The following is a 14,556-nucleotide window of genomic DNA, read 5'->3' as shown; positions in this document are numbered from 1 at the left end:
CCACTTCTGACACCATTTAATGTCAACCAGATCAAATCAGCCTCTAGCCTGTAGATGACTGGAGCTAAAAGAACATGCTAGAGATGGGAAAATAGGAAATACAGGAGGACAAGTTTAATTTAAAAGTGAGAGAAATGGTATGTAAGCAAGGACTCGTGCTTGGGGTGGGACGGAGATGAGGCAGTGAGACCGAATCTTGATTTATATATTTGTGGCTAGACAAAAAGTCAAACAGTGTGTTATAGCAACAGTAGTGAAGCGCAACAGCAACTTGTCCAGTGACAAACAATCCGCTCATGGCAGGGCTTCATCTCTGCCTGTTGGTTCTTGCCTAAGCTCAGGAACCATCGTTCCAGAAGGTGAGCTCAGAGGATTGTGGTGTGCCAAGCTCAGAGCACAGCATGCTTACAGAGTGTCTCCTAATAGTATCTTGACAAACTTAAAACCCTGTTTGACTCAGTTGCTTCATCTGTAAAATAAGCTAGAGAAGGAAATGGCTAACTACTCCACTATTTTTGCCAAGAAAGCCCTCAAATGGGGTTATAAATGGTCTAAAATAATTGGACAATAATCCACAATATGACTTGGGGATAAATTTAAAGAAGACATTTATCTATTTATGAGGATGTTTCTATTCAGGAGGCAGGGAGAAATCAGATCTGGATTTTGATGGAGACAGATTTTGGCCCTTCTGATCCCAAAGCATTCACCAGACCACCTGTCCAGTAATTGCCTGCCTTGCTCCAATGAGCAGCTGCCTAGAGCTTGCAGGAGAAGATAGGAGTATAATGCAAGATTTTAGATCCTTGCAGCAGTGGAAAAACTACCCCTACATTCATTTGAATCCTGTAAAAGCCATCCAGCCTCTTCCTCCTCCATTCCATCTATAATATTTCTGGTACACTGATTATCTGCTAAAGAAATTAAAGCTTTCATTATCTCATCTCTTTTCAGCCCCTTGCATTCTGCCTTCTGACCTCATCCCTCAAGTGAAACTGCTAAATCTAAAGTGACAAATGTTCTCTTAATTGCCAGAATTACTGGCCTCTTTTTAGTTTCATCTTTTTTGACCACTTGACAACATTGGATTCTGGAGACCACTTCCTCCAGAATACTCTTTTCTCCCTGAATTCTTATGATATTGCTCACTCCTGGTTTTTCTCCCGCCCATCTGGCTTTTCTTCAGTCTTCTTTGTTGCATTTTCATCTGTGTCCTTATTCTTAATTGTTTTGTATTTCTTGAGACTCTGCTCAAAGTCTTCTCTTCTTTCTTTAGGCCTTATCTCTGTGTGGGTCTTAGCAATTCCCCTGGTTTCCATTATCTCAATATGGCAACTTTCAGACTTCTGTCATAGGTACTGGCACATTCTGATTGAGCACTGTCATTAGTTTGTCTTAAAAGAAAGGGAAGATCCAATGGGAATGCCCCTTAGAATATATCCATACATCCAGTCCATTCCCTATGACCTCTATTCAGTCCTAATTACTTTCCTAAACTCTAGCCCCAAATCACCAATATTTCTAACTGAATGTCCTATAAGAATCTTAAGCTTTGTGTGTCCAAAACTAATTATCTTTTTTCAGAAACCCTTCCTTCTTCCCATTGTCCCTATTTCTATAGAGGGTAGGTATCATCATAGTTGGTGTGCAATGGACAGAATGCTGTCATTAGAGTCTTTAAGACTAAAGTTCAGAGCTCTTTAAAAGGTTTGTAACTGTATGCAAGTCATTTAATTTCTGTTAACTTCAGTTTCCTCACCTGTGAAAAATGGGAATAATAATACACCTACCTCCTAGGATTGTTGTAAGGATATAAAATGAAGAAGTAAAGTACTTGGCAAACTTTAAAGCTTTATACAAATACTAGTTATTATAATCCTTTCAGGCACCCAGGTTCAATATTTTGGATTTACTTATCTGTATTCATGTTATTGCTTTCCTCTCCCCCAGTGGAATACAAGATTCTTCATAAAAGACTGTCATTTTTTAGTCTCACTACCCAGTAGTGTATGGCACTGTGAATACTGAAGAAACACATGGAGAAGGAATGGATGGATGGATGAATGAACTATTTAATTAGTTAATTTCCCTTCTCTAGAGACTATAATGGGCTCTTATTATTGGTCACCTCAATCTAAATTCTACCAGATCTTCAAAGTTTTCTATAATCTAGTCTCACTTCATTTTCCATTACTTATTCATTCATATGACAGTTATCTAGGATTTTAATATGATAAGGGTATTATTGCCAGGACTATGGATGACATTAAAAAAAAAAGTGTGGGCTAGTCCCTACTCTCCATGAACTGGCCATAGCCCTTCCCCCCCCCATTCACATGTTCATTTCTACCTCTGAATCTTTGCTTGTGCTGATTACCCATCTTTCCCTTCTCCATCCATTTCAGTCCAACTTGCTCTACAAGTCTTGTTTTCTCCCTTACTGCTGAGCTTCCCCTTATTCTGAAGTACCAGGGCAACTGTATTCACTGTCACGTATTTAGGCTCTCATTGTGTGGTCTATGTATCACTCTTCTCTCCTGGATTGTACTATGAACTCCTTGAGGTACAGGACCATATTTTTGTATCTGTGTATCCCTCAGAGGGGTGGGTATATAGTATTCACTTAGTGATTTGTTGATTGGCTGAGCTGAATCATAGAAGTCACCTAATGGGTAGAATTTTATTAAACCTAGATTTCTTTAGATCTGATGGCGTGCACAGATTTTAAAGATCACATGCTCTTATTACCTCAGCAAACCATTCCTAGCTCCCTTAGTATCCTCAGGAGTTCCAGACAGATGGTAGCAAGGAAATACAGAAGTCAAACTGGCTTTGGGCCAGAAGATTGAATCTATTATCATCTTACCTTCAGAAGCCTTCTTCCATTCTGCAAGTAGCCTGTTTCAGGGGACTAGAGGAAGAGAAAGGGTGTCTGGTGATCAGGGTGCTGGAATGGGCTCATGCTGGGGCAAGTTTGCTAGGATGCCTGCCCCCAAATAGGTTTCATTGCTCTCTTCAAGTGTCTTTCTTGTCATATCTCTTTCTGTTATACAATGAGAGCTGCACTTATTGCTCCCTATTACAGCTCAAACAGGAGATGAATGGATGGGTCAGTACTAGTGGCTGTGAGGTCATCTTCTGTAGGATAGAGTCACAGAGTTGGAAGTAGCATAAATGGGGAGAAGAGAAGGAGAAGACAGAGAAGAAGAGGTGTCTAGATGGCACAGGGGATAAAATGATGAACCCAGAGGCAGGAAGAACTGAGTTTAAATCCAGTTTCAGACACTTACTAGCTATGTGATGCTAGGCAAGTCACTTAACAATTCTTTGTCTCAGATTCTCCATCTGTAAAATGGGAATAATAATAGCACCCACCTCCCAAGGTGAAATGGATGTTGTTGAAAGGATGTTAAAAGGATGAAATGAGGAAATATTTATAAAATACTTTCTAATCTTAAAGCAATATATAAATACTATTATAATATATATACACATATATATTCACTCACATGCACACAAACACACACAAATATACACATATATTTGTAAATGCTAGCTTTCAACTCTTAAGTATTAACAGCTTCTTGTCTTTTGGCAAGGGGATGGGGATACTGTGGAAGACTAAAGGTGGAGGCAGAAGGTAAAAATTGAGTTGAAGGGACTGGAATGGGGGTGGTGTCTCACCTCAGTGGAGAGAAGGGGTCTTTTCTGGAATGCATTCCCATATGGGATAAGATGTGGACCTATAAAGAAAGATCAGGACCTTGTGATGGATTTAATCTGGGAAGAGTTTGTGCATTAAGCAGCCATACTATCTGAGAAAGTATATCTTCATAAGCAGCACCCTGCCAGGAGAAAGGATTTGTGAGTTTCTAGGAAAATCTGGTGCCCAGATTGCGGGAAGGAGAAGAGAAATGACATAGAGATATGAGATAGTCTTTGAGAAGATTGATCATGTTGAAGGTATAGAATAGGACTGGGCCATTGGGACACAAGGCAATTTTTACCATGAAATACTGCTTATGGATTTCCTCATGAATTAATATTTCTAAGTTCAAGGCATAGCAGGAAAAAATGAAGAATAGAGCAAGATCTATAAGAACAATTACATAAACTTTTTTTTTAGATACTTGATGATTAATGATTGAGATTAACTGTACTAACCTGACACTTTGGAAGCTGCTTAACCCCATGAGTGACATAGACAGAATAATTAAGAAACAGATAAAAGTAGGGCTAATAATTCAAAAACTAAAATTCAAAATTGATTGGAAGGAAAGAGAAATAACAAAAATAAAGCAAAGAAAGGCCTTTTAGGAAAATCAGTAGTAAAAGAAATTTAACAAAAACCAGAAGTTAAGGGAAAAGCTTTTAAACAAATTAATTGGAAAAGAAAAGGAAGAGAATAGGAAAGCATAAATAATAATAAAATTTTAAATGAAAAATAAATTGGTTTAAGTAAAAATCCAAGCTCTTGGGAAAGGGTAGACAAAGGGGATCAAGTGAAGGAAAGGCTTCTTCAAAGGGAAAAGATTAGCATCAACATAACTGAAGGCTTATCTACAGGACAGAGTGCCTGAGCGGCACCCATAATAAAGAGACATGAGATGGAAAATAACCCAGCAGAGGATACTGAGGAACAGTCCTTGGAGGCTATCTAATCCAACCCCTCTCTCCCCAATTTAACAGATGAGCTCCAGCAGGATTTAAATGACTTGTCCAAGGTCATATGGGTCAGTAAGTTGCTTAGGTCCATTGCTCCATTCTCCTTACCCTGCATGGTTAGAGTTCAACACCTGAGTAGCTGACCAACCATCAAGGCTTAAGTGCACCTGAATCTACATAGATAAGGACTAGGGGAAGAGAAGCTCCAGAGGAAGCATTTGCTCTTTGGAGAGGATTTGTCTTCATTAGAGCAACAAAGCCCAGTTAAATGTTTGGTTCAGCATCTGTACATCTAGAACATGTGATTCTACCTTTTGGATTTTATTTATAACTGATGTTGGAAACACAAGCTAGTTTTTCTTCTTCAAGCCTTTTTTAGTTTTTCCTCTTCAAGCTCTTGATTAGAGCTCTGCAGGCAAGCAATCCTGATACTAAAGTCACCAAATCCCCACCTGTTTGCAGCACAATCTTCTGGGATGATCTCCCCTTTAGGCTTGTGTCTGGGAATAGCACTCAACCTTGCCTTCTCTCTTCCAGGTGCTGCGGTATTTTGATTATGTCTTTACTGGTGTCTTTACCTTTGAGATGGTGATCAAGGTGAGTTCTGCGAGACAAGAAAGAGGAGCCCAGAACTAGTGTGTGAATTCTAAAGCAAAAAGGTGAAGGTGGGAATAGGGCCCTAGCCCAGAGACTCTGACAGCCTCTCTGATAGGGCTGTAAGGGTCTACAAAAGCAGAGTGTGGCCTGAGCACTGCAGAAGGCAGTTTGGCTTTTTGGATGCCATGTTGTTTTTTGTTTGTTTGTTTGTACTAAGCTATTATTATTATTATAATTGTTGCGTTTAAGACACGAGGCTGGGCACTTGGAATCCAAAGATGGGAAGGCAAGGCTAGGGGAAAGGAAGGAAAAAGAAGGGGAAAAAACCTTTGTGCCTCCTCCCCACTCTTCTGAGTTTACTTTCTTCCGGAAGTTACAGTAAAGAGACAAGTAAATATAAGACCTTTTGAGAAGGAAGAAGGCACTGGATGCTAAAGACTAGGAGTATTAGGCAAAGCTTCCAGATGCCTCCAGGGGTTCCCTGTGACTTTCAGGATCATACACCAAATCCAGTTTGGTTTAAAAAGATTTTCACAATCTTGCCCCTTCTTACCTTTTCTGCTTTCTCACACATTATTCTCCTCCATACACTTCATAATTCCCCAATCCAACAATATTAACCTCTTTGCTGTTCCTCTAGTTAAACACTCCATCTCTCCCTTTGAGTCTCTGCACTGGCCATCTCCTTATGCCTAGAATGAGCTTCCTCTTCACTTCAATCTCCTGGCTTCTCTGGCTTCCTTTCAGATCAGCTCAAATCTCTTCCTTCCTGTGATCTTTTCCCTACACCCTCCCCTGGTCCTAGAGTCTCCCCTTCTGAGACTACCTCCTATTTATACTGTATATTTCTTGTATATACATAGGATTTGCATGTTGTCTCTATTTAACTGTGAGGCAGGAACTGTGTTTTTGCCTTTAGTGCATTATGCCATGCTTAGTACAATGTCTGATGCATTATAAGTAGTAAATAAAATGCTTGTTGACTGACTCAATGACAGAAGGAAGTAGTGGCAGACCTAAACTTTAATAAGCATAAGAGTTCATCTTTTCCTTCTTTATCTTAGAAGTGGAGGCCAAGTAAGAAGATTTTCAATGAAAGATAAGCACAATTAAGCCTATCCCTAATGCTCTAGAGCAAAAAGGGATCTTGGTGGGGAGAGGAAAGTTGCCTGGCAATAGAGCAAGAGCCTGAGTAGAAAAGAACTGATTTGCCAGCAATTGCTTTGGGCAGATTCAAACTGGAGGGGGGAAAGGTTAGCAGAAAAGACCAATGTCAGATAGCTCTAGGCTGTACATAGTCTGAGGACAAGTAGGTTCAAGTACAAGTCCAGAACAGTTATGGAAGCAATACCCTCAGGCAGGATAATGGAGAGTGCTGAACATATCTGGATACAAAGGTAGTGGCTACAGGTTCCCTCAGAAGGATCATAGGGACTGAGAACGACCCTCTTCTTTTCCTTCACATCCAAGCAGGGGCCTCTGGCTGCTTCTCCTTTCTCAGGATCCTACTGTTCCCTGCCAGGCATTCAAGAGGAGACATTCTCATTTCTCACTTGCCATGGCCCAGAAAGAGGAGTTTTGAATGGCTCCATATTTATTTCCCCTCTGTCCATCAAGATAACTCCATCTGCCTTTTACCCCTCCACCAATGTATTCATTCTTCAAAAGACAGATAGAACTTTAACATATTTAACATGTATCAGTCAACCTGCCATCTGGGGAAAGGGGTGGGGGAAGGAAGGGAAAAGTTGGAACAAAAGATTTTCTAATTGTCAATGCTGAAAAATTATCCATGCATATATCTTGTAAATAAAAAGTTATAATAAAAAAAGAAACTAAAAAAGATAGATAGAAAGTTAAGCACATGTGTATACATCTACATACTATCGCTAACATGGACAGAGACACATCCCAAGAGTCAATTGCCCTGCCTATCAACCACGAGCAGGGAGAGTGTATAAAATCACAGGACACTCACTGCCTTGTTCTCTTTGTACAGATGATCGACTTAGGGCTGGTTCTCCACCAAGGAGCATACTTTCGGGACCTCTGGAACATCTTAGATTTTATTGTGGTCAGTGGGGCTCTGGTAGCATTTGCCTTCACGTAAGTTTCCCAGCAAGCGTCCTGCTTGCCTATCCTCCCCACTCCTCCCTGCCTGGGTCTGCTCTCTCCTCTGGCTCAGGGGAAGAGTGCTCTGTAGTGATGGGGCCAGGTGGAATGGGGATAGAGGATGCACCCTGAAGCCAAGACGGATTTGGATTGGCTTTTTGCATGATGTCCGCCATGGGGAAAAAGGACCTGTCTGTCTCCCTCATACAGCAATAGTGTCTAACCTCATCATTTAGGCCTGTTGCTGTGTTGCTGGTCTCAGGCTAGCCTTGCCAGACCATTTCACTCACTCATCCTCCGGGTTCAGCCCTGAGCAGCTGTCTCTTTGGGGTTGCCCCAAAGAAACAATTGGGAGCAGAATGCGCATGAGTACCCTGGAGGCCAGAGGCCCCTTAAGTGGTAAATGTGGTGCATTTCTCCCAGGTAAACATGACCTCTACCTGCATTCCCAGAGCACTGTTTCCTCCCAAGGGCAGTGCTTCATTTTGGTACTCCAAAATGGCCCTTGAATGTCTGAGTACTGGGCAATCATTGAGCCTCCAAGGTGGCGGAAACTCTTCTAGCACAGGACAGTCCACACCATAGATCTTTGGGCTGAAGTGAGCAGGTCTTGGTGGCTTCTTGCCAGGCTTCCTGAACTTTGATTTCCTGAACTTCCTGAAGTTTGATTTCTGTGACACTCATAGTAGCATCTTCATGGGCAGTTCCCTGAAGTAAAGGTTTCTGAGGTTATAATGGCCTTTAGTCTTCTCTTTCCCTGCCCACCTTGTATTTAATCCCTCACAGGCCATTATGGACATATCAACAAGGTCAGTCACTACTCAAGAAAAACAGTACCTGGTTTGGAGGCTAAGAGTTCCTAAAATTTTGCAAGGTGGTCTGTTTTCAATGCAACCTTATATAGGGGCCTTAAATGAACCACCCTTTATTTCTATATCAGAGACAAGTTTATGTGACTGGATCTGAAACATTAATATGCATCTGCTTATTGAGTGAATAATAATCAAAAATTCTGATTTGCTCTGAGCTCAGCAGACAAAAAAATAAAGATTCTTGGGGCAGCTGTGTTGACACACTAGATAGAGCACTAGCCCAGGAATCAGGAGGACCTGAGTTTAAATATGGCCTCAGACACTTAGTAGCTGCATAATTCTGAGCAAGTCATTTAGCCTCCATTATATTTTAAAAAAGAAAAAGAAGAAAAAGAAAGATTCCTTAATGAAGCCCAAAGTTGAGTATCCAGACTCCTGGTATTTCTGGTTATGTCTTCCTCAGTCAATATTCTCTCTCTCTCTCTCTCTCTCTCTCTCTCTCTCTCTCTCTCTCTCTCTCTCTCTCTCTCTCTTTCTCTCTCTTTCTCTCTATTTCTCTCATTTCTTTTGATGTGAAGCTGGCTCTCAGTACTCATTTTGAATTAGGGGGTTTGGCTCTAATGAGGACTGGGGTAGAAAGATCCTCTATAAATTAGTGTGGCAGCTAAAAAAAAGTGAATCCAGGTTGGAGAATGAGTTTGTTCCAATCAGAATTCCTCATGAGTAAAAAGGCCCAAGCATCTCTCTGACTTTTCAGGCTATCATTAAGTGGTGATCTGTGGATCCCTATGTGGAAGGAAAAGGGCTGCTTCTTGTCCAGTAGGGGTCTCCCTCCTTGAAGAGTTGTTCATCTTCATACATCCATTCATTTCCATTATTCATAAGCACTTAGCCCAAATCCTTTGCATGCTCTGTGCCAATTATCCAGTTCCCTTAAGTACTCCATCATGATCCATACAGGTGACTATTATTCTGGGGATGTTAGTTGGGTATGGCTTCAGTAGAATTGTTTTTGTATTTACTTCATCATCAAATTAACCAAGATTTTCTTTTCTCAACCTTTCCCAACACTGAAAATCTTCAGCCTAGGAATCAGCATTTCCTGAAAAATGTTTCCCTGTTTCCTTTCAGTGGGCAAGAGATCTCTTACCTATATAATGGACAGATGCAAAGGAAACCAGCACCTACTCTCTCTGAGCCTCAGCTTTACTATCTATAAAATGGAAGGGTCAGCCTAGATGATCTCTGAGGTTGTTATATCTAAGTCCTAAGGCCCTATGTTTGCACTAAATGTGGTACACACAGTGTACTGTTTTACTGGTTTTCTCTTGAACCTCTTGCCCATCCTGGAGAGTAACTGCAGGGAGGCCTTTAGGAAGTCATAGAAACTATTGACTTTTTGGTTTACCCATGAATAATGGGAGGGGTTTTTTCCCCCTAATTTAAAGGACCTCAGACTATCTACCCTAACCATGCCTAATTAATCTTTACAAAAGTAAATGTGGTAGATTTTTTTCATGAGTTCAGTAAGCTCTTAAGCACATATCATAGAGTTTCCAAGCTGGAATAGGCCTTTAGATGTTACTAAGATCAACCTTCCATTCTTTCATGGTACAGAATCCTAGAATCTTAGCTTGGGAATCCAGGGGACCTCAGAATACATCTAGTCCAGATCCTATCTAAATACAGTTCATTGCTTTGCAACCAACACTGGCCTGGAAGTCAAAAGACCATTCCCAGATTATGGGAGCTTGGGCAAATAGAGGAAGCATGGTCAGAAGACCCAGTTCCAAATCTTAGCTCTAATACTTACTACTATGTGATCCTGGACTCTTCTCTTGCCCACTCTCTGAGCCTCAGTTTCCCCATTTATCCCTGAAGGGGTTGGGCTGGATGACTTCTAAGGTCTCTTTAGACACTAGCATTCTGGAATTCTGTTGTTAGTGAAGAAAAATATGAGGCAATCTTACTCCTACTCATCCTGTACAGGTAGTCCTTACTTTAAATAATCTGTTTACAGATTATTTGTGGGTTTACACAAAAGAGCAATTAAGGGGATGATTCTTCATTTTACAAAGGATTTACCTTAAGAATCTGCTAAATATCAAGTTCCCTAAGTACATTTAAAATAAAATTAATTATAAAAATTAGATTTGCCCTCAGTTTCTCAGGAACACAGTTTTTTTTGTAATTTGAGCTATACCTCATAACTCAAAACCCAATTTTAGATTTTTGTTTTGAGGTATCCTAAAGCTTCCCTCCCCTTACTATCCTCAATTAGGCTAGTGATCTTAAAAAGGAAAGAAGAGGCTTACAGATAGGAAGGATTCTGGGAGTTCCTTTTAGTATTCTGTATTCTTGCAAGGACCTGAGTTTAAAGACTTACTGTGTTAATACCTATGTGACCTTGGACAAATACTCTAACATTTCTGCGTCTCAGTGTCCTTAGATGTAAAATAAGTCCAGACTAAATTATCTCTAAGATCATCTCTATCTCCTATAATTCTCTAAGTTGATCCAATTTTCTATGGGAATCTAAGAAACTTAGGTGGGAGGAAAAAGAAAGCTTTTACTTTCTCTGAGAATGTGAGACAATTTCCATTAGAAATGTTAGGCTTTTTGGAATGGTGCTGACAGGTTCAGGTTCAGTCTAGAGTTGTAAGTAGACCAGACATTGTCCCTGAGTTCTAGAGTGAATAGGAATGGAGACCCTTAATCCCATTCTCCCTTTCAACTCCTGAGAGAATGAAAGACCCTGGAAACTCTTTAGCTAGTTGCATGTTTCAAATCTTTTATCCTGACTCTAAACTTTCTCATTCCTAGCAAGATCCCCTGATTTTCCTCTTTCCTTTTAAGTTTCTCTTAGGGCACTTGGCTGCCAATGAGAAAACTGAAGGAGAGTCAGGGTCTCTCTCAAATCAGGTGCCTTTATTTTTTTGCCTTCCAACTTTGTACCCTTTGATTCGGCTATACTCTTCTATCTCAAGCACCCTTTTACTTACAGACCCCCCCAAAAAAATTGGTGATAACAAAACCAAAAGCTGTTAGCAGCCCATCTCCTCACTTCAGGAGCCTCCAGCTTTTTTACTAGAGGCAGGTAAAACCAGAAGCCAAATCAAATATTATCCCTTTAGGACTCTGAAACTAATCCCAAGAGTCCATTGCTATACAAAAAGGAAAATGGAATGTAAAGATTTGGGATACCAGGGAAATCCATAGCTAGATAAATCAGCTAAAAAACCCAGATCCATGACTGGGCTGAAGGCTTAGGGTGGGTCTCAACTTCAGCAGAATGTTTTTCTCCATTGTTGCCCTTTCTTCTTCCTCTCCAAACACCAACACCTAGAGTATACATGTTGCTCTTGTGTGTACCATTAACTGTGTCATACCCACTGTTATTTACCCCATCACATTGTAATAGGCTCAAGGCAGTTTCATTAGGGCCAGGCAATGGACATTTCTCAACAGCTGGAATTTTATTATGCCTCAGTCCCCATCCACTGCCAAGAGCCATCTGGATCTTTTGCTCTAGCCAATGGAAAGGAGGGCCCAGGGAAGGCTGGGTGTCCTCCCATCTCCTCTGATTGAAGCAAGAATGGCAATGATGCTAATCATGGCCAGGCTGGGTACCTCTCAGCTCAGAGCCTGTCCTGGGCAGCTTCCAACTTCTGCTTTCTCTTCAAAGGTCCTTCTCCAGCTGCCTATAACAGAAGCCAGTGTTTGGCTAACTTAGAGAATTTCTGAGATATGGAAAAAGAGCATAAGCTGTTATCCATTTTTATAGGTGGATTTAGGCAGGGGAAGAGAGGAAGGTATTTCAAATTGATCTCCAGAAAAATTTAACTCCCCCTTATGGGTCCAGGATATGAAATTAAAATGCTCCCAGGAGTCTTTGGTCTTTCCCCATTGTGTTAAACAGTTGGTTTCATCACCATATTCTCAAGACCTTCCAAGTTATTTGTTAAAGCCACTGAATAGAACTCTCATTAACAGATGGCCCTTTTCCCCAGCCTTTCTAGTAGCTGACTTTATTTCCTGATCTGGTTTGGGGCCATCTTTGCCATGCCCTAAGTAATTAATTCTCCCTTAAAGAGTACTGCAACTGGATTTGATGTCTAGGCACTAACTCCTCTATCTATTTGATCTTGGGCAAGAAAGTCATTTAACCTATCTGATCTCAGTTTTTTTATCCATATAATGTGTGATTTGGATCAGTTAACCCCCATGATCCTATAATCCTTTTTTTCTCCCTAGAAAAATCCATTCCACTTAGGGCAACAACCTAAGAGGGATTTCCATATATGGCCTAGGCCCTCAGCTGAATGGTGTCCTACTAACAGCCAAACAGCTCCAGCTTTTAGTAAAGCCCTCCAGGTGGCCCTGGAAACTTTGAACCCTTCTGATATTTTTACCCATGGGGAAGTTATATCAGCTGTGGAGTAGTGCCTATTAGAACAGGGAAATCAGAACATGTCTTGGCAAAGGGTAAAGGACTAAATTTCTCAGACTATAGTTCTGCTTTTGCTTAGCCAAACAGATATCTCCTTATGTTACTGAAGCCAGAAAGCATGCTTAGCACCCAAAACAACCCCTAAAATTAAAAATAAAAGTATAGGCATTTTCTTACTTCCAAAGTTAGAGCTGAAGTCCAGAGGAAACTCTCATGCCAGAGCAGGGAGAAAGGTCTTGTTTAGGCATGTGTTGTGTGTTTTTTCTTTTGAGGTCGCTCACCTCTACTTGTCTCTCCCTCTCACCGCCACGTGAAACAGGAGTACTGCACGGTAAAGTCTCTCTTTCTGTCTCTCTTTTTCTTCCTCTCATTCTCTCACTCTCACTCTAATACACTCCTTTTATTTCTATGTTTTCTCTTTTTCTATGTTTGTGGTTGCCTACCTGTTACTTTGAGTCATAGGGTCTGGGACTCAATGTCATTCCACTACATGTAAATGCCAGGGAGCATCATAGAAACGCTTACAAGAGGCTTTGGATCAAACATTTAGGTTGAAAGCCAGGATTCCTGGCTCCTTTATTGGCTCAGCCACTGACTCAAGAATTTTTCTGTGATGTGTGCCTCAATTGCCCACATGGAGATGAGGCTAGTGAAAGAAATAACAAAAGTATACAAATTTCAAGAGTATGGATGAAGAAAGATAAGGGAAACTATGTCCTTACCAGATTGTATCTTCATTTACTTTAGAGGAAGTATGAGGAAGGTAGGTAAATTTCATCTGAAGAAGATTCTTCAGCCTCCATACATAAGAGGGCAATGCCCCACCCCCATCATCACCTCTACTCCAGGGAAAGGCATTCATTCTGTTGGTACTTCTGCCCCTTGGAAAGATAAAGATTGATGCATTGTAAAGTTAGTTCCGAATCTACCAGGATTAGATGACCCCAGAGATTTAATTCTGCCCTGTAGAATGAGGGAAGCTTGTTGCATGTCAGATAAAAAAGGGCTAAAGTTAATCTTAAGGCATTTTAAAAATAGATGGTTGTGACTCTCAGGAAACTTATGGTAACTGGGAAATAAGCAATAGCTCCAAGGCTCTGGAGGAAGGACCTGGATTGGCAGGTGGCACTCCTACCTTTAGGAAAGAGGAAATCTCTTCCTTAGGAAGTGTCTTTACTTTTTTTTAGCCTTCAGTTTTCCTTCTCAGAAAAGAGGAAAGAAAGCCCAGGGTTGAGTAGGTATCTAGGGAAAAAAAAGAGCTCTTTTTCACTCTGTCTCCTATTCAGTTTCTCCTACTAACCAAGTCATAATAAAAGAGCTGTCTTTGTGTGGAAACAGCCCTTTAAACAGCTGTCCAAGGTCCTGGACCAGAATTTTCATGAGGAGCTGTCTAATAAGGAATAAGTCTGTGTCACTAAAAGTCCCAGCTACTAGAGGCAGTAAAGGAGCCATCGCCCACCATAGACTTAGAAAATTTTATTTGGAATTATCTAGACTTGTCGGTTGCGAGCTAGATTGGCTCTAGGCAGCATCTTCAGCCGCCTTTAGTCCTCCAGAGGAGAAAAGTCCGTAAGGACAGTGACCCCAATTAGGGAAAATACCAAGGCCAAGCAGAAGCCTTGACTCCCACCCCAGCCAACCCAATCTTTGTTTTTGTGTGTGTGTTTTTTCCCCAGGAGGACCTTCAGGCTGTTTAAGGTTTAGCATTTGATTGAAAGAGCAATTTACCACCTCTCTGTAGTTCTTTTTAAGATCTTGAGATACTTTTATTTGTGAGTGGGGATGGGAAACAGGCAAATATGTAATCTACATCTTTGGTCCCTTCTTTTTTTATCCCAAAGAGGAAAGCCAGAAGACTTCAGAATCATTGACAGACATTGCAGAACAATAGCATTCTACCGTTAGAGAGTTTCAGGATCA

General features: G+C 40.9%; 1 protein-coding gene across 2 annotated transcripts in view; it reads left to right on the top strand.

Moving 5' to 3' along the window:
- The window catches only part of CACNA1A (calcium voltage-gated channel subunit alpha1 A), a 248,568-nt gene that overhangs the window by 171,977 nt on the left and 62,035 nt on the right, over positions 1–14,556 (top strand). For both annotated transcript variants that reach the window (XM_051971665.1, XM_051971666.1), the window contains exons 23-24: positions 5,203–5,262; positions 7,262–7,368. In XM_051971665.1, coding sequence (XP_051827625.1) covers positions 5,203–5,262; positions 7,262–7,368 — 167 coding nt within the window. The remainder of the gene's footprint in view (positions 1–5,202; positions 5,263–7,261; positions 7,369–14,556) is intronic.

Source organism: Antechinus flavipes, chromosome 1, assembly GCF_016432865.1.
Source record: "Antechinus flavipes isolate AdamAnt ecotype Samford, QLD, Australia chromosome 1, AdamAnt_v2, whole genome shotgun sequence".
Classification (NCBI taxonomy): domain Eukaryota; kingdom Metazoa; phylum Chordata; class Mammalia; order Dasyuromorphia; family Dasyuridae; genus Antechinus; species Antechinus flavipes.
The sequence above is the reverse complement of the archived record's forward strand: the minus strand, read 5'-3'. Positions and strand labels throughout refer to the sequence as shown.